Below are 17,674 nucleotides of genomic sequence, written 5' to 3'. Positions count from 1 at the left end.
TGTGTGTGTGTGTGTGTGTTATTCCAGAGCTCCGAGCCTCTCATTCTCAAGTACCAACCTGTCAGAGTGTATCAAAGTTACCTCCGTTCAGCAAACCCTGTGACAGGAGACCAGCAATCATCTGCCAGTCCCACCTCGGAACCAACCCATTACACACCACTACCAATGCTCAATCCTAACCGCAGGAGCTCAGGACTCTTCGCCAACCTCAGCACCATCGAACCCAGCAACGATTCAACTGCTTCTCCATTCCCATGTAACCAGTTCAGTAAGTATGGACTTCCCTCTCCCCCACCACTCCCACAGCTTTCTCCCCTCCTTTACCCTCCTGAAGCTAGTTCCACAAGCAATGGCTGCCATTCGGCAAGGGCTCGATGGGCCGAATGGCCTCCTTCAGTGCAGTAACCATTCTATGATTCTAACTCACCTGATTCTCCATTCTTCCATGTGCGAGCGTGTCTTTTGTACTGTTTGGTCATGACTAGCATCATAGCCAAGCCTAATCCTGTCTTCATCAATCACAAAAATGTGCACTTTCTAGAATGGGTCACTGGAAGGCATTTAGGAATAGGAAGCCTGGCTGATTTCTCCCTCACCAGTCAGGCGATACGGAGACTATTTATACACTCCATTGCTGCCTGGCTATATCAGTGCAAACAGAGTAAAGTTACTCACAGTATAACAATACAGAGTCACTGATTATTCAGAGTAAAGATTACTCACAGTATAACTGTACAGAGTCCCTGTTTATTCAGGGTAAGGGTCACTCACTGTGTAACTGTACAGAGTCACTGTTTATTCAGGGTGAGGGTCACTCACTGTGTAACTGTACAGAGTCACTGTTTATTCAGGGTAAGGATTACTCACAGTGTAACTGTACAGAGTCACTGTTTATTCAGGGTAAGGATTACTCACTGTGTAACTGTACAGAGTCACTGTTTATTCAGGGTGAGGGTCACTCACTGTAACTGTACAGAGTCCCTGTTTATTCAGGGTGAGGGTCACTCACTGTGTAACTGTACAGAGTCCCTGTTTATTCAGGGTAAGGGTCACTCTTTGTGTGACTGTACAGAGTCACTGTTTATTCAGAGTAAAGATTACTCACTGTAACTGTACAGAGTCACTGTTTATTCAGAGTAAAGATCACTCACTGTGAAACTGTACAGAGTCACTGTTTATTCAGAGTAAAGATCACTCACTGTGAAACTGTAGAGTCACTGTTTATTCAGAGTAAAGATTACTCACTGTGAAACTGTAGAGTCACTGTTTATTCAGAGTAAAGATTACTCACTGTGAAACTGTAGAGTCACTGTTTATTCAGAGTAAAGATCACTCACTGTGTAACTGTACAGAGTCACTGTTTATTCAGAGTAAAGATTACTCACTGTGTAACTGTACAGAGTCACTGTTTATTCAGAGTAAAGATTACTCACTGTGTAACTGTACAGGAGGGTTCCCTCCGACTGGGAGGGAACCCTCCTGTTTGGCGATTGTTGCGCGATGAACGGACACCGCGCAACAATCGCCAAACAGGAGGGTTCCCTCCCAGTCGGGGAACACTTCAGCAGTCATGGACATTCATCCACCGACCTTCGGGTAAGCGTATTCCAAGGCGGCCTTCGAGACACACGACAACGCAAAATCGTCGAGCAGAAATTGATAGCCAAGTTCCGCACCCATGAGGACGGCCTCAACCGGGATCTTGGGTTCATGTCACGCTACACGTTACCCCACCAGCGAACAAATGTTATCTGTTTTTAATATAATGGGTCATTTGCTGGCTCTCTCTGCCTTCCGGATGTTTCTGCCTCTCTCTGTTTTTTTTCTCTGTTTTTTTTCCCTGTTTGTTTTTTTGTTGAATGTGTATTCGGGGGTTCTGCAGGTGACACCTCTCTGTCTGAACACGGTGATTGCCTTGGCAACGGGCAGTTGCAGGGGCAGTCTGTAAACACCATGTATTGTTCTATATGTATAAATGCGTAGGCTTCAAGGAGCTCCTGAAACATTTACCTGAGGAAGGAGGAAGTCTCCGAAAGCTTGTGAATTTAAAATAAAATTGCTGGACTATAACTTGGTGTTGTAAAATTGTTTACAACTGTGTAACTGTACAGAGTCACTGTTTATTCAGAGTAAAGATTACTCACTGTGTAATTGTACAGAGTCACTGTTTATTCAGAGTAAAGATCACTCACTGTGTAACTGTACAGAGTCACTGTTTATTCAGAGTAAAGATCACTCACTGTGTAACTGTACAGAGTCACTGTTTATTCAGAGTAAAGATCACTCAGTGTAACTGTACAGAGTCACTGTTTATTCAGAGTAAAGATCACTCACTGTGTAACTGTACAGAGTCACTGTTTATTCAGAGTAAAGATTACTCACTGTGTAACTGTACAGAGTCACTGTTTATTCAGAGTAAAGATTACTCACTGTGTAACTGTACAGAGTCACTGTTTATTCAGAGTAAAGATTACTCACTGTGAAACTGTACAGAGTCACTGTTTATTCAGAGTAAAGATTACTCACTGTGTAACTGTAGAGTCACTGTTTATTCAGAGTAAAGATTACTCACTGTGAAACTGTAGAGTCACTGTTTATTCAGAGTAAAGATCACTCACTGTGTAACTGTACAGAGTCACTGTTTATTCAGAGTAAAGATTACTCACTGTGTAACTGTACAGAGTCACTGTTTATTCAGAGTAAAGATCACTCACTGTGAAACTGTAGAGTTGTTGTTCAATTCACAGCAGACATTGAAAAATATTTTTTCTTTAAACAGATGGATTTGAATTTGTTGATCAGGGGAGCACGGCACCAATGAGCAGTCTGACTCCGTGAGTATAATCGGCAGATAATCGGCCCTACTGCCATGTATAGGTTTTATTAAGTTTTTGAAGAACTGCGTTTCCAGTTGTTAGACCCTGTCAGATACAACTTCCAGATTGCAGTGTCTACACTGGACACATAGAGCTACAGCAGGTACAGGGGATTGTTAAGCTGGCAATATTCACTGTGCTGTCTGTGGGAGGCTATGAGGCATCTCCCCTGTGGGTTGGGGGGAGAGGGGGCGGCGAGGGAGGGGAAGAGAGTTTCCAAGCTGTGCACCTACAAACAGCACCAGCCCTGGAGTGTGGCTTGTTACAGTGGTATCATGCAATGGATGTCTTTCTTAAGACGGACTGTAAGAAAGAATGAATTTGCATTTATACAGCACCTCTCACAAGCTCGAGACATCCCAAAACACTTTACAGCCAATGAACTGATTTTGAAGTGCGGGTTATTCACTGTGTAACTGTACAGAGTCCCTGTTTATTCAGGGTGAGGATCACTCACTGTGTAACTGTACAGAGTCACTGTTTATTCAGGGTGAGGATCACTCTCTGTGTAACTGTACAGAGTCACTGTTTATTCAGGGTGAGGGTCACTCTCTGTGTAACTGTACAGAGTCCCTGTTTATTCAGGGTGAGGATCACTCACTGTGTAACTATACAGAGTCCCTGTTTATTCAGGGTAAGGGTCACTCACTGTAACTGTACAGAGTCCCTGTTTATTCAGGGTGAGGATCACTCACTGTGTAACTGTACAGAGTCACTGTTTATTCAGGGTGAGGATCACTCTCTGTGTAACTGTACAGAGTCACTGTTTATTCAGGGTGAGGATCACTCACTGTGTAACTGTACAGAGTCACTGTTTATTCAGGGTGAGGATCACTCTCTGTGTAACTGTACAGAGTCACTGTTTATTCAGGGTGAGGGTCACTCTCTGTGTAACTGTACAGAGTCCCTGTTTATTCAGGGTAAGGGTCACTCACTGTAACTGTACAGAGTCCCTGTTTATTCAGGGTGAGGATCACTCACTGTGTAACTGTACAGAGTCACTGTTTATTCAGGGTGAGGGTCACTCACTGTGTAACTGTACAGAGTCCCTGTTTATTCAGGGTGAGGGTCACTCACTGTGTAACTGTACAGAGTCACTGTTTATTCAGGGTGAGGGTCACTCACTGTGTAACTGTACAGAGTCACTGTTTATTCAGGGTGAGGGTCACTCACTGTGTAACTGTACAGAGTCCCTGTTTATTCAGGGTGAGGGTCACTCACTGTGTAACTGTACAGAGTCACTGTTTATTCAGGGTGAGGGTCACTCACTGTGTAACTGTACAGAGTCACTGTTTATTCAGGGTGAGGGTCACTCACTGTGTAACTGTACAGAGTCACTGTTTATTCAGGGTGAGGGTCACTCACTGTGTAACTGTACAGAGTCCCTGTTTATTCAGGGTGAGGGTCACTCACTGTGTAACTGTACATAGTCCCTGTTTATTCAGGGTGAGGATCACTCACTGTGTAACTGTACAGAGTCCCTGTTTATTCAGGGTAAGGGTCACTCACTGTGTAACTGTACAGAGTCCCTGTTTATTCAGGGTGAGGATCACTCACTGTGTAACTGTACAGAGTCACTGTTTATTCAGGGTGAGGGTCACTCACTGTGTAACTGTACAGAGTCCCTGTTTATTCAGGGTAAGGGTCACTCACTCTGTAACTGTACAGAGTCCCTGTTTATTCAGGGTGAGGGTCACTCACTGTGTAACTGTACAGAGTCACTGTTTATTCAGGGTGAGGGTCACTCACTGTGTAACTAAACAGAGTCACTGTTTATTCAGGGTGAGGGTCACTCACTGTGTAACTGTACAGAGTCCCTGTTTATTCAGGGTAAGGGTCACTCACTGTGTAACTGTACAGAGTCCCTGTTTATTCAGGGTAAGAGTCACTCACTGTGTAACTGTACAGAGTCACTGTTTATTCAGGGTGAGGGTCACTCACTGTGTAACTGTACAGAGTCCCTGTTTATTCAGGGTGAGGGTCACTCACTGTGTAACTGTACAGAGTCCCTGTTTATTCAGGGTAAGAGTCACTCACTGTGTAACTGTACAGGGTCACATGGCTACCAAATTGCACACAGCAAGATCCCATTCAAAAAGCCATATAAAGGAACGACCAGACAATCTGCAGAAAACAGGCACTAATAAATATCCCAAGGACACAAAGTGTTCCCAATTTCGGTCATTCTCTTGTTTTAATTCTTATTTTAATGTGTTTTAAGTTTAATTGTCACCTCCCTTGAATTCTAATAGATCTGCAAGGCTGATTGCGTAGCCTAACAGAACAGGCAGCGTGAGCAGAAATTGGTTTGGAATGAGCTTTAGATATCCTGTCGATAGTTAAAGGGATTCCTGGTGGATTTCCCGAGCTGATGCTCCTCCTACTCGATGAAACAGGTGAGAGTTTCTTGTTGACCCACTGAGTAAACAGTTGCTTTGTCTCTCCAGCTGCATAAACATTGGGCCTCGCTTCCAGGCCGTGGTCCCCGACTTAATGGACACGTTCCTGGTCAAACAGGATGCACATGCCGCAGATCTGGTGTGGAGGCCTTGGAAGGGATTGGCGGAAAATCACGAGGTGCAACAGAAGGGTGAGATAATACTTTCTGCTTTATACGGTCCCCGCCTCTTCAAATGTCCACATTTAAAACGGGCAGTCGCTTATATCGGCCAAAAAGCGATGACTAATTATCCATTTGCATTAACGTGCATTTCAAAGTTGCCGGTTACAGTGTCTTAAGTGCTCCGTTTATTTCAGGCAGAAATGGCAGCGTTTACTCACTAGTTTGCACCTTGTTATAGTGCACTGAATGCAAGAATAAACACCTGGTTAATGTTCAATTACTGAATTCAATTAATGGTCAATTATCTTTTGTGTACTGAAGCCCTTCTAATCAACAACAACTTGCATTTATATAGCGCCTATAACGTAGTAAAACACCCCAAGGTGCTTCATAGAAGCGATTATCAAACGAAATGTGACACCGGGCCACATAAGGAGATATTAGGACAAGTGACCAAAAGCTTGGTCAAAGAGGTGGGTGTTAAGGAGCATCTTAAAGGAGGAGAGAGGTTTAGGGAGGGAATTCCAGAGCTTAGGGTCCAGGCAGCTGAAGGCATGGCCGCCAATGGTGGAGCGATGGAGATTGGGGATGCGTACGAGGCCAGAATTGGATGAGCGCAGAGATCTCGAAGGGTTGGAGGGAGGGGCGAGGCCATGAAGGGATTTGAAAACAAGGATGAGAATTTTAAAATCGGGTTAGGATACGGGTAACAGAGTTTCGGATGAGCTGAAGTTTGCGGAGGATGGAAGGTGGGTGGCCGGCCAGGAGAGCATTGCAATAGTGGAGTCTGGGCATGGATGAGGGTTTCAGCAGCAGACAAGCTGAGGCACCTTTCCAACGCTGTGTTTTGTGCTTGCAGTGGAAGACTTGCTGAACATGGCCTGCTCCAGCGTGTTGCCAGGAGGAGGGATGAACCGCGAGTTCGCCCTACACTGTCTCTCTGAGGTTGATGGTGACGTCATGGTAAATGTCTGCACCTTTTCTTTCAGCAAATAACATTCTGGGATCCAGTGTGTGAGTAACTTGAGACACGACGTGTGGTGAGTGTAACAGGCTCGGGAGGAACAGGTGACTTTGGACCGATGATTCCCAAAGCTCTCCCCCACTGGGGGTTTCCTCACCTCATCTCTGGGTCTGTTGGAGACTCATTGATAGAGATCGATTGCAGTGATTAGTCAACAACTCCATTATCACTGTATCATGGAACTACCAGGATGGGAGAAGGTGAACTAGATGAAACTTGGTTTCTTTTCGTCTAGCAATTCCGATGTTCCTAGAATTATAGAATCATACAGCACAGAAGGAGGCCATTCAGCCCTTTGTGCCTGTGCCGAATCTTTGAAAGAGCTATCCAATTAGTCCCACTCCCCTGCTCTTTCCCTGTAGCCCTGCAAATTTTTCCTTTTCAAGTATTTATCCAATTCCCTTTTAAAAGTTACTATTGAATCTGCTTCCACCGCCCTTAACCTTCTCTGCCCTTAACCTTCTCTGCCCAAAGGTGAACAATCCCAGCTTCTCCAGTCTCTCCACATAACTGAAGTCCCTCATCCCTGGGACCATTCTAGTAAATCTCCTCTGCACCCTCTCCAAGGCCTTGACATCCTTCCTAAAGTGCGAAGCCCAGAATTGGACACAATATTCCAGCTGAGGCCTAACCAGTAATTTATAAACAGTTTAGCATAACTTAATTGCTTTTGTACTCTGCCTCTATTTATAAAGTCCAGGATTCTGTATGCTTTTTTAACAGCCTTATGGACTTGTTCTGTTATTAATAAGATTCTTTTTACCACAGGCTGCACTCGAGATGCTGCTATTGAGCAACGGAGGCCGTCCCACATCCCATCCTCTGGCAGATTACCATTACACAGGTACGAGAGTCAGGGTAGTCTTTAACATGCATTAAGTTACATTAATGAGATATTACTGACTGCAGGTACAGTCTTCCTTAGTGGTTGAATGAAGTTTAACCTCCATGTACACACAGGAAAGTTCTTGCACTTTGTCAAAGGTGGACTTTCATCATGAATCAGATAGAAAATATTTCTGCACTTTTTATGTGTTTTGATGCAATAATATGCATTTAAAATTGGCTTTGCTTCGCTGCTCCTTTTAAGAGAGTTCAGCAACAACTTGCATCTATACAGTGCCTTTAATATAGTAAAAGGTCCTGAAGGCGCTTCACAGGAGCGTAAATCAGACACCGAGCCACATGGGGAGATATCAGGACAGGTGGTCAAAAGCTTGGTCAAAGAGGTAGGTTTTAAGGAGCATCTTAAAGGAGGAGAGAGAGGCGGAGAGGTTTAGGGAGGGAATTCCAGAGCTTAGGGCCCAGGCAGCTGAAGGCACGGCCGCCAATGGTGGAGCGATGAATATCGGGGATACGCAAGAAGCCAGAATTGGAGGAGTGCAGAGATTAAAGTTCCTTTGACTTTGTGACTAGGGAATGGTCAATAACAAAGCTGTCTAGAGCTATCCACTGTTTCTATGAGACATCAGTTGTCAGAGCCAGAGTTCCCACTCCCGATTACTATCCATTGATTCCAATGCTGGAAACACTGCAGGCGGGGACAATGAATGGCTAGACGCCCTTCAGCGAATAGCCTGCTGGTTCTCACTACCTAGACTCACACGTGAAGAATGGTCACTTGAGTGAGGTGCTGGTGTCTCTGCAACTGCAAGGAATCAAAGCCTTCAGAAGAGGAGGAGAGGAAAGGGGGGAACTTGAAAAGACAAGTAGTTTACATAGAAACTGCAGCACAGAAACAGGCCATTCGGCCCAACGATGCCAGTGTTTATGCTCCACACGAGATTCCTCCCCTCCCCTCTTTATCAAAGCCTAGCAGCTTATCCTTCTATTCCTTTCTCCCTCATGTGTTTATCCAGCTTCCCCTCAAATGTATCTACACTATTCACCTCAACCACTCCATGTGGGAGTGAGTTCCACATTCTCACCACTCTCTGGGTAAAGAAGTTTCTCCTGAATTCCCTATTGGATTTATTAGTGACTATCTTATATTTATGGCCTGTAGCTTCTCACACTTCCAGTCTTGGGGGCGATCTTTCCTTAGTTGTGTTGACGCGCAGGGTCATGCTGGGCTGGATTCTGCTCCTTGTGTAGGAGCACACAGGTGGGCCTGCTATGTGACTCCCATCACAAAACTGAACATCCCGTCAACAATGAGGATATGAGTCCGCAGGACTGTGGGGAAGATCTCCTGACTCAACATGTGCCAAATTTAAAGCGGCAGTGTCCTCGAGAGTGATTTTTCACCGGGTGGGTGGAGGGACATCCCTACTTGTACATGGAGGCGAGATTGAAGGGAAATGTCCTGGAGTGGAACTCTGGTAAGATCGACCTGTGCGGAGCACCTGGATCTGAACAACGGTGCTCAAGGAATTGGGAGTCTCCTGAATTTGCACTCCGAGGAATGTGTCTCTTCAGCCTTACAATCCCAGCTTTTATTTTACAAACAGCAACAACAACCGTGTCGGCCGTGGCTCAGTGGGTCCCTCTCTCTCGCCTCGGAGTCAGAAGGTCATGGGTTCAAGCCCCCAATCCAGAGACTTGAGCCCCATAAGCCAGGCCAACACTCCCCCGGTGCCAGTACTGAGGAAGCGCTGCACTGTTGGAGGGGCCGTCTTTCGGATGAGACGTTAAACCGAGGCCCCGTCTGCCCCTTTCAGGTGGATGTAAAAGATCCCACGGCCACTATTGGAAGAAGAGCAGGGGGAGTTCTCCCCGGTGTCCTGGGGCCAATATTTATCCCTCAACCAACATCACTAAAACAGATTATCTGTTCATTATCACATCGCTGTTTTGTGGGATCTTAGGAACATAGGAACAGGAGTAGGCCATTCAGCCCCTCGTGCCTGCTCCGCCATTTGATAAGATCATGGCTGATCTGCGATCTAACTCCATATACCTGCCTTTGGCCCATATCCCTTAATACCTTTGGTTGCCAAAAAGCTATCTATCTCAGATTTAAATTTAGCAATTGAGCTAGTATCAATTGCCATTTGCGGAAGAGAGTTCCAAACTTCTACCACCCTTTGTGTGTAGAAATGTTTTCTAATCTCGCTCCTGAAAGGTCTGGCTCTAATTTTTAGACTGTGCCCCCTACTCCTAAAATCCCCAACCAGCGGAAATAGTTTCTCTCTATCCACCCTATCTGTTCCCCTTAATATCTTATAAACTTCGATCAGATCATCCCTTAACCTTCGAAACTCCAGAGAATACAACCCCAATTTGTGTAATCTCTCCTCGTAACTTAACCCTTGAAGTCCGGGTATCATTCTAGTAAACCTACGCTGCACTCCCTCCAAGGCCAATATGTCCTTCCGAAGGTGCGGTGCCCAGAACTGCTCACAGTACTCCAGGTGTGGTCTAACCAGGGTTTTGTATAGCTGCAGCATAACTTCTGCCCCCTTGTACTCTAGTCCTCTAGATATAAAGGCCAGCATTCCATTAGCCTTATTGATTATTTTCTGCACCTGTTCATGACATTTCAATGATCTATGTACCTGAACCCCTAAGTCCCTTTGGACATCCACTGTTTTTAACTTTTTACCATTTAGAAAGTACCCTGTTCTATCCTTTTTTGATCCAAAGTGGATGACCTCACATTTGTCTACATTGAATTCCATTTGCCACAGTTTTGCCCATTCACCTAATCTTTCAATATCCCTTTGTAATTTTATGTTTTCATCTACACTGCTTACAATGCCACCAATCTTTGTGTCATCGGCAAACTTAGATATGAGACTTTCTATGCCTTCATCTAAGTCGTTAATAAATATTGTGAATAATTGAGGCCCCAAGACAGATCCCTGCGGGACTCCACTAGTCACATCCTGCCAATGAGAGTACCTACCCATTATCCCTACTCTCTGTCGCCTTTCGCTCAGCCAACTTCCTAACCAAGTCCGTACTTTTCCCTCGATTCCATGGGCTTCTGTCTTGCTGTGTGCAAATTGGCTGCCACATTTCCTACATTACGACGGTGACTACACTTTGGGGCGTCCTGAGATTGTGAAAGGCGCTGTATAAAAGCAGCCTAGATTTTGTGCTCAAGTCTCTGGGCTGGGACTTGAACCCACGACCTTCTGACTCGGAGGCAAGTGGAGTAACTTAGAGCAGTAACCTAGTGTGTAAGGACCTGCAGGCGGGGCACCTGCTTCCTGCTGCTCTGTTGCGTAGTGTGTTGCAGCAGTAACGCTCAGCCCTGCCCTATCACAGCCTGGCTGCAGGTGAGCAGTTTCACACTGTGGCTCTCAGCTTGTTGATCCTCTCTTGTTATTCTTGTTTCTTCTTCTGGTAGGAAGTAGCAACTGGACTCCCAGCGAGCGCAGAATTTTCAACAAAGCTTTCGGGGTGCACAGAAAGGACTTCCACACGGTTCAGATGATGGTACGTGGCTAAGTATTCGGGGTTTAGACTCATTTTAATCTGCAGTCCAACGGCCAGTCTGCAGGTCAGGAGTGGGACTGAGTATTGCAGTCATTTCATTCTTTTCACCTTTAGGACCTGGGTTCAAAAACCAGCTCAGAGTGAAGTTTCTTAACCTGTGTCGATGGTACTTTTCCCCCAGTTCGCCTCTCGTCTTTCCTGAAGGTGCTGACCCTTGCTGCAGTATAGTCCCGTGGGCAGCGGGCGCTCTTCAGTATCTCAGCCCAGTGCCCGTCCTTCGCCTGGAAGCCTAAACAGCGAGTGTCCAGCAAGGCATTCGAGCTGGAGGGAGGGGCAGGAACACAGTGCAGCCCCACTCCCTCTGTTCATCTGGCATCGTAACACACCCAGGGGGTGACTGAATAGTGACCGGGAGCCAGATCCCTGGTTGATTATTCCCATCCCTCGCCCAGGGACGGTGAGGCCAATCGTAGTCCCAGTTCTAGGCTCTGGTCCTCTTCTGCGCTGAGTTAGTTGGCCCCAACCAGGATGGAGATACAAACATGTCAAATCAGCCAGGGTACCTGCTCCTGATCACTCTCCAGTGACCCCCAGCTTGGAAGTCCATGTGTGTGGAATCCAATGCTCTCCTGGCCGGCCTCCCACCTTCCACCCTCCGTAAACTTGAGCTCATCCACAACACTGCTGCCAGTATTACTTGGTATAACTTGGTTCACTCATGAAGGAGAGCCAATCAGGGTCGGTATTGGGGAGCTGCAATGTCTCCCCAATAAGAGTCAGACGCCTTCAGGAGAGGAAGGGAGGAAAACGGGGGTGGGGGGGGGGGAAATATCCCAACTAAAAGACTCAAACTTCTAACTCTGTTCTCAAGATATCTACATTCAGGGTTTTTTTTCCTTTGGGGAGGGAAGAGAAGATATGTGTGAAATAATCAGTCACAGTTCTGCTTTGAGTAATAGTGGGGTGACATGCCATGCATCACAAGAGCTCCACCAAGAGGCCACACTCCACATGGGTTGTTTCAGAAGGGGCAGAGTGATGCAATGAGTCAGACACTGGTCTTTGGGGCCTGGAATTAAATCCGGCTCAGACTGCTGGGATAGAAGTCTCTCTCTCTGCTGACTCTTAGAGTTCTATGTGAAATGAGTTGGGCAGTCTCAGACCGGATCCTGGTGGGAGTGAACCCACAGTGCTCTGCCCATATTTTGGCACTAATTGGCTCCAACACAGAGGCCTGTCGAGTGTTGGCCTTACCCAAGGTGCCAATAAACGGATGTGCCCAGGTTTCTCCGCCCCCCAACTCCCCAATCTTGATTGGTGATTATGAAGGAGACGGTATCAAGCAGTCACCAGTCACTTTCTCCAGTCGAAGAGGGGAAGGAGAGAAAAAGAAAGGCTTGCATTTATATAGGGCCTTTCATCACCTCCGGGCATCCCTTTACCACCAATGAAATAGTTTCTGAAGTGTGGTCACTGTTGTAATATAGGAAATGTAGCAGCCAATTTGCGCACAGCAAGATCCCACAAACATAAATATGATAATGACCACATAATCTGTTTTTTTAGTGATGTTGGTTGAGGGATAAATATTGGCCCCAGGACACCGGGGAGAACTCCCCCTCACCCCCGCTCTTCTTCAAAATAGTGTCATGTGATCTTTTACATCCACCTGAGAGGGCAGACGGAGCCTCGGTTTAACATCTCATCCGAAAGACGGCACCTCCGACAGTGCAGCACTCCCTCAGCATTGGCACTGGGAGGGTCGGCCTGGATTATGGGGCTCAAGTCCCTGGAGTGGGGAAACAAGTCCTAAAAGCTGAGGCAAATCCAACCACTGTCACATCTTGTGTACGGGCAACTAATTTTCCTTTCCCCAATGTTCTCCCTTCCCCATCCCTCCTGGAGGCAGGGACTCCAGCTGGGTACAGGTGCACAGGGGCTGTCCACTCTCTGTGCCTCACGGGTGGCAGTCAGGGATTCCAACTCAAGAGGGACACCACAGCCAAGCCTGGTCGTGTCTTTACCCGGCACACAGATTACGGACTCACAATCTCCAGGAGGGGACATCAGGAGTTGGACGCCTGGCTGATGGGCCTCTCTTTCCTAAGAAACCGCCCCCTTCATTGTCTGGAGATGGAACCTGGGACTTCCCTGGTCTGTCTGGCTAGGCTCCATGCAGACAGTGCATTCAATAACTGAGCCAATTTAGCAGGTCAGAGAAAGACTATATCTTGTGGTTAGAATGTGGAACTTGCTACCACAAGGAGTGGTTGTGGCGAATAGCACAGATCCGTTTAAGGGGAAGCTCGATAAGTACATGAGGGAGAAAGGAATGGAAGGCTAACCTGATAGGGTGAGATGAACTAGGGAGGGAGGAGGCTGGTGTGGAGCATGGACCAGATGGGCTGAAAGGCCTGTTTCTGTGCTGTAAATTCAATGTACTATACATGGGACCTTGGAGGAATATTTACCAAATGTTCTTTTCTTCAATGCCCACCCCCCCATGCTGTATTGTTACAGGTGAGATCCAAGCTAATTACAGAATGTGTCGAGTATTATTACAGCTTTAAAAAGATCCTCAAATTCAACAAGAAGCATCGTCCTCGACCCTCCGACGTTGATGAGGATTGGAACAATGTCTTCAGACCAGACTCTGAGAGCGAGGTAAGGCACCGTCTACTACAATGGTGGATGGAGGTGGCTCATTGTATAAGATATTTAATGTGTTCCTCATTGTGAGCTGGTCCAAGTACAGCACAAGTCAAATACAGAGTAAAGCTCCCTCTACACTGTCCCATCAAACACTCCCAGGTCAGGTACAGGGTTAGATACAGAGTAAAGCTCCCTCTACACTGTCCCATCAAACACTCCCAGGGTCAGGTACAGCACGGGTTAGATACAGAGTAAAGCTCCCTCTACACTGTCCCGTCAAACACTCCCAGGGCAGGTACAGGGTTAGATACAGAGTAAAGCTCCCTCCACACTGTCCCATCAAACACTCACAGGGCAGGTACAGCACGGGTTAGATACAGAGTAAAGCTCCCTCTACACTGTCCCATCAAACACTCCCAGGGTCAGGTACAGCACGGGTGAGATACAGAGTAAAGCTCCCTCTACACTGTCCCATCAAACACTCCCAGGGCAGGGACAGCACGGGTTAGATACAGAGTAAAGTTCCATCTACACTGTCCCATCAAACACTCCCAGGGCAGGTAGAGCAGAGAGCTTGCAGAGAGTTAGCACACGCCGAACAAGTCAATCGTGATTTAACCAAAATTTGTCAAGTATAAGTCAAAGAACTTCATAAAGGTCTGAGTCAAGAATGTTCCCAATTAATATTGTTATTCACATAGACCGTGAAATTACACCATGGGATACACCTCTGATGCAGGAGAGGAGGAGGGGATTTGATACAAATGTATTGAGTGTTGACACACTCATATCCCATGGTGCAAATTCACGGCCAATTGTAGCTTGTTTCATTATAGTTTGGGCTTGGAATATTTTTCTAATTTTTTGCTGTTTCATTTGGTTTCAAAGCAGCCGTTTCCCAGCTCACAGTCAATACAGCCCGTCCAGAGAGGGGAACAAGAGAGGCCCTGTCCCACAGTCATTGGGAACTTTCCCTGTAAACAGTGTGGAAAGTAAGTATTCTTAAAATCAACCATACAACAGAGACTGGGGCACAGACAGGGACACAGGCAGGGACAGAGACACAGACAGGGACAGAGACCAAGACAGAGACACAGGCAGGGACAGAGACACAGACAGGGACAGAGACACAGGCAGGGACAGAGACAGAGGCACAGGCAGGGTCAGGGACCCAGACAGGGACAGGGACAGGGACACAGACAGGGACAAAGACAGAGGCAGGGATAGAGACAGAGACACAGGCAAGGACAGAGACACAGACAGAGGCACAGGCAGGAACAGAGACAAAGACAGGGTCGCAAACAGGGACAGGGACGCAGACAGGGACAGAGGCATAGACAGGGACAGAAACACAGATCGATACAGGCAGGGACAGAGACACAGACAGGGACAGAGGCACTGAGAGGGGCAGAAACACAGAGAGGAACAGAATCACAGACAGGGACAGAAACACAGAGAGGAACACAGGCAGGGCCAGAGACACAAACAGGGACAGAGACACAGACGGACAAGGACACAGACCAACAGGGACCGGGATCTCCACACGAGATCTACTAATCATTTTTAATATTCTTTTTCTCCCCCTCCCCTTAAAAAAAACCTTTAGGATGTTTTATAAAATCAAAAGTCGAAACGCTCACATGAAGATCCACAGGCAGCAGGACGACTGGCAGCACAGGTCACAAGATGCTCTTTACCCTCCGGTCACTTACACAGGGGCAGCACTGGCCAAACCGCCCACTACCCCACCTGCCTACCCCAGCTGGGACAACAGGGATATCCAGGAGCAGCTGGAGGCCATGACGGACGCTATGACCTGTACGAGCCTGCCCCCTCTGTATCACGAGGACGTCAAACTCAGCCTCGCCAAGGAAAAGTGCCAAAATATTTTTATATAACACACACCAACACCCCCAAAAAATGGACCGAGGCAATTCCTTGTAAAGCACAAACTGTGAAGACTTAAACCCCTTAAAAAGGATCTTAGAAAAACAGATATGTGCTGAGCCACGCCCTGTGGTTAGTGCCTGATTTTTGCACGGTGAATGTTTCATTTTGTGTCTGCAAAAGCTGAGCCCCTTTTACCACTGAGCCTTTACAGTACTGGTCTTCAATTGGCTGAATTGGGACTATTGATTTTGTTCATTCTCTCTCATGAGTAGCTCTTAATACTGAAACTATATATTTTTGAAATTTTTATTGACGTAGCATATGTAACTATTTTGGTTCGATCATCAAATCCCCTCTTCCCCCCCCTATTTTTACTCCTCTTGTTTTAAAGGTGTTCAACTCCAGCTGGGCTGTGATTTTACAGGTATCGGTTTCTCCAGCAGAGTGGCCATTTCTCTTTTGAAAACCAAGAACAACTTGCGTAGTAAAAACAACCCAAGGCGCTTCACAGGAGCGTAAATCAGACAAAAAAATTAACACCGCAGCTTCCGGCCGCCACCTCTCCACTCACCGTGGCCCAGGTCAGGCCCTGGGCGGAACAGGATTTGAACTCGAATCCTTGACACTGCGCCAACCCAAACTTGTATCACTTGGGACTCTCCCAGAGACGCTCACCGTGGAGTGAGCAGTGAGCGGTTTGTCCGTGTGGTTAGTTCGAGTCAAGCCTCCCTTGTAATCTACCCCTCCCTCTGCCACACTTTATCGACACCACACGCTTCCCGTGGCTGAGAACCCCATTATTCAATCTCCGGTGCTCACCTCAGTTTCCTTGTTGGCCACTCACTAATCCCAGAGCGGCTGGGTGCAGCTTCCCACTGGTGATTCTCTACACGATGAGTTCTCCGTCATGACAGGGGGCCGACCAAAAGTGGGGAATTCAGAGAACGTAGCAAGCCATCCTCTGCCTGCACAATGATTTAGTAGCCAGTGACCCGGTAAGGGAGATCTACCTGGAGATGCCACGTGCATACACTGGAAAAAAGACATGATTTCCGTTAAAAGGTCTCCACCAAATTCCATACCACTCATTCCCCGTTAAATATCTTCTTACTGAACCGTGAACATTCCACGGAGAGACATTTTTTTAACAAAACTCGTTTATATTCTTAAAGCCGGATTCAACTTTGTGTACCTGGTTATTTTTATAGAATGTTTTTGCAAATCTTGTAAATATTTTGTAAAAAAAAACAGTAAAATGTTTCCTTTAGAAGATATAATGTCAGTTGCCTGGAAAAATATTCTGTTTTACCTTTTGTTTCATCACTGCAAGAGATTGTAAAAAAAAAGCAGCAAACACTATAGGGCAAAGTGCGCGGCTAAAGCAGGTGCAAGTGTGTGGTAACCAGTCGTGGAGAGATGGAATACGGGGTAAAGGGTAATGAATCAACCACAAGGTGAAGCAGGCCAGAAGCAAGGCGAAGTGTGAAACCACCAGATGCCCAAGGAATTCCCCAGCATATAGTGACGCCAAGCCAAGATCGGACTCCAAAGAGCCCAACCCAAGTCCTAAGATGGAAAATTGCCACCAACTAACGAACAAAGAGGCCAGAGGTAAACATGCGTAGGATCATGACCAAAATCCAAAGATCGGAAAGGATAAGCTAGCAAAGGAGAAGGTTGGGGGGGGGTGGGGTGCAGTGTCAGAATATGAATTCAGTTTAAACAAAAATCTGGGAATAAAAAAACTAGTACCAGTAACTGTGACCATGAAGCTGTCGAATTGTCGTAAAGATCCAACTGGTTCACTAATGTCCTTCAGGGAAGGAAACTCGCCGTCCTTACCCAGTCTGAGCCTATATGTGACTCCAGTCCCACACCAACGTGATTGACTCTTAACTACCCTCTGAAGTGTCCTAGGAAGACACTCAGTCGTATCAAAAACCTGCTACAAAGGCAGCAGCCCACCATCACCTTCCCAGGGCAACTAGGGAATGGCAGTAAGTGCTGGCCTTGCCAGCAACACCCACATCCTGAGAATAAGAAAACAATAAGCCCAACAGTCAAACACCTCCTGGGAGCGCCTATACCCAATGGCACCCAGGAAAGGGAACCATACATTACAGAAATTTCACCGGAAAGAGAACCTTATTGGACCACCTTTACAGTCACTGGACGGAGGCAGCTCTGCCTGGCACCAAATGACAACGACGCAGGGACGTGCCACAAAAAGATGGTCAAATAGTTGACCATCGCTGGAGTTCAAGATGGCCTCCTCCAAGAGCCCCA

The 17,674-nt window shown here is 46.7% G+C and overlaps 1 protein-coding gene across 4 annotated transcripts in view; it reads left to right on the top strand.

The window, feature by feature from the left end:
- Positions 1–16,689, top strand: part of LOC137306342 (transcriptional-regulating factor 1-like) — a 66,382-nt gene extending 49,693 nt beyond the window's left edge. For 3 of the 4 annotated variants that reach the window (XM_067975494.1, XM_067975491.1, XM_067975492.1), the window contains 9 exons: positions 28–268; positions 2,780–2,834; positions 5,324–5,466; positions 6,299–6,402; positions 7,232–7,307; positions 10,758–10,846; positions 13,367–13,510; positions 14,387–14,490; positions 15,105–16,689. In XM_067975494.1, coding sequence (XP_067831595.1) covers positions 28–268; positions 2,780–2,834; positions 5,324–5,466; positions 6,299–6,402; positions 7,232–7,307; positions 10,758–10,846; positions 13,367–13,510; positions 14,387–14,490; positions 15,105–15,396 — 1,248 coding nt within the window. In that variant the 3' untranslated portion in view covers positions 15,397–16,689. The remainder of the gene's footprint in view (positions 1–27; positions 269–2,779; positions 2,835–5,323; positions 5,467–6,298; positions 6,403–7,231; positions 7,308–10,757; positions 10,847–13,366; positions 13,511–14,386; positions 14,491–15,104) is intronic. The other variant, XM_067975493.1, reaches the window with a different exon arrangement.
- The last annotated feature ends 985 nt before the right edge of the window (positions 16,690–17,674 follow it).

Source organism: Heptranchias perlo, chromosome 43 (genome assembly GCF_035084215.1).
Source record: "Heptranchias perlo isolate sHepPer1 chromosome 43, sHepPer1.hap1, whole genome shotgun sequence".
Classification (NCBI taxonomy): domain Eukaryota; kingdom Metazoa; phylum Chordata; class Chondrichthyes; order Hexanchiformes; family Hexanchidae; genus Heptranchias; species Heptranchias perlo.
Note: the sequence above shows the minus strand (reverse complement) of the source record. Positions and strands in the feature narration are given on the sequence as shown.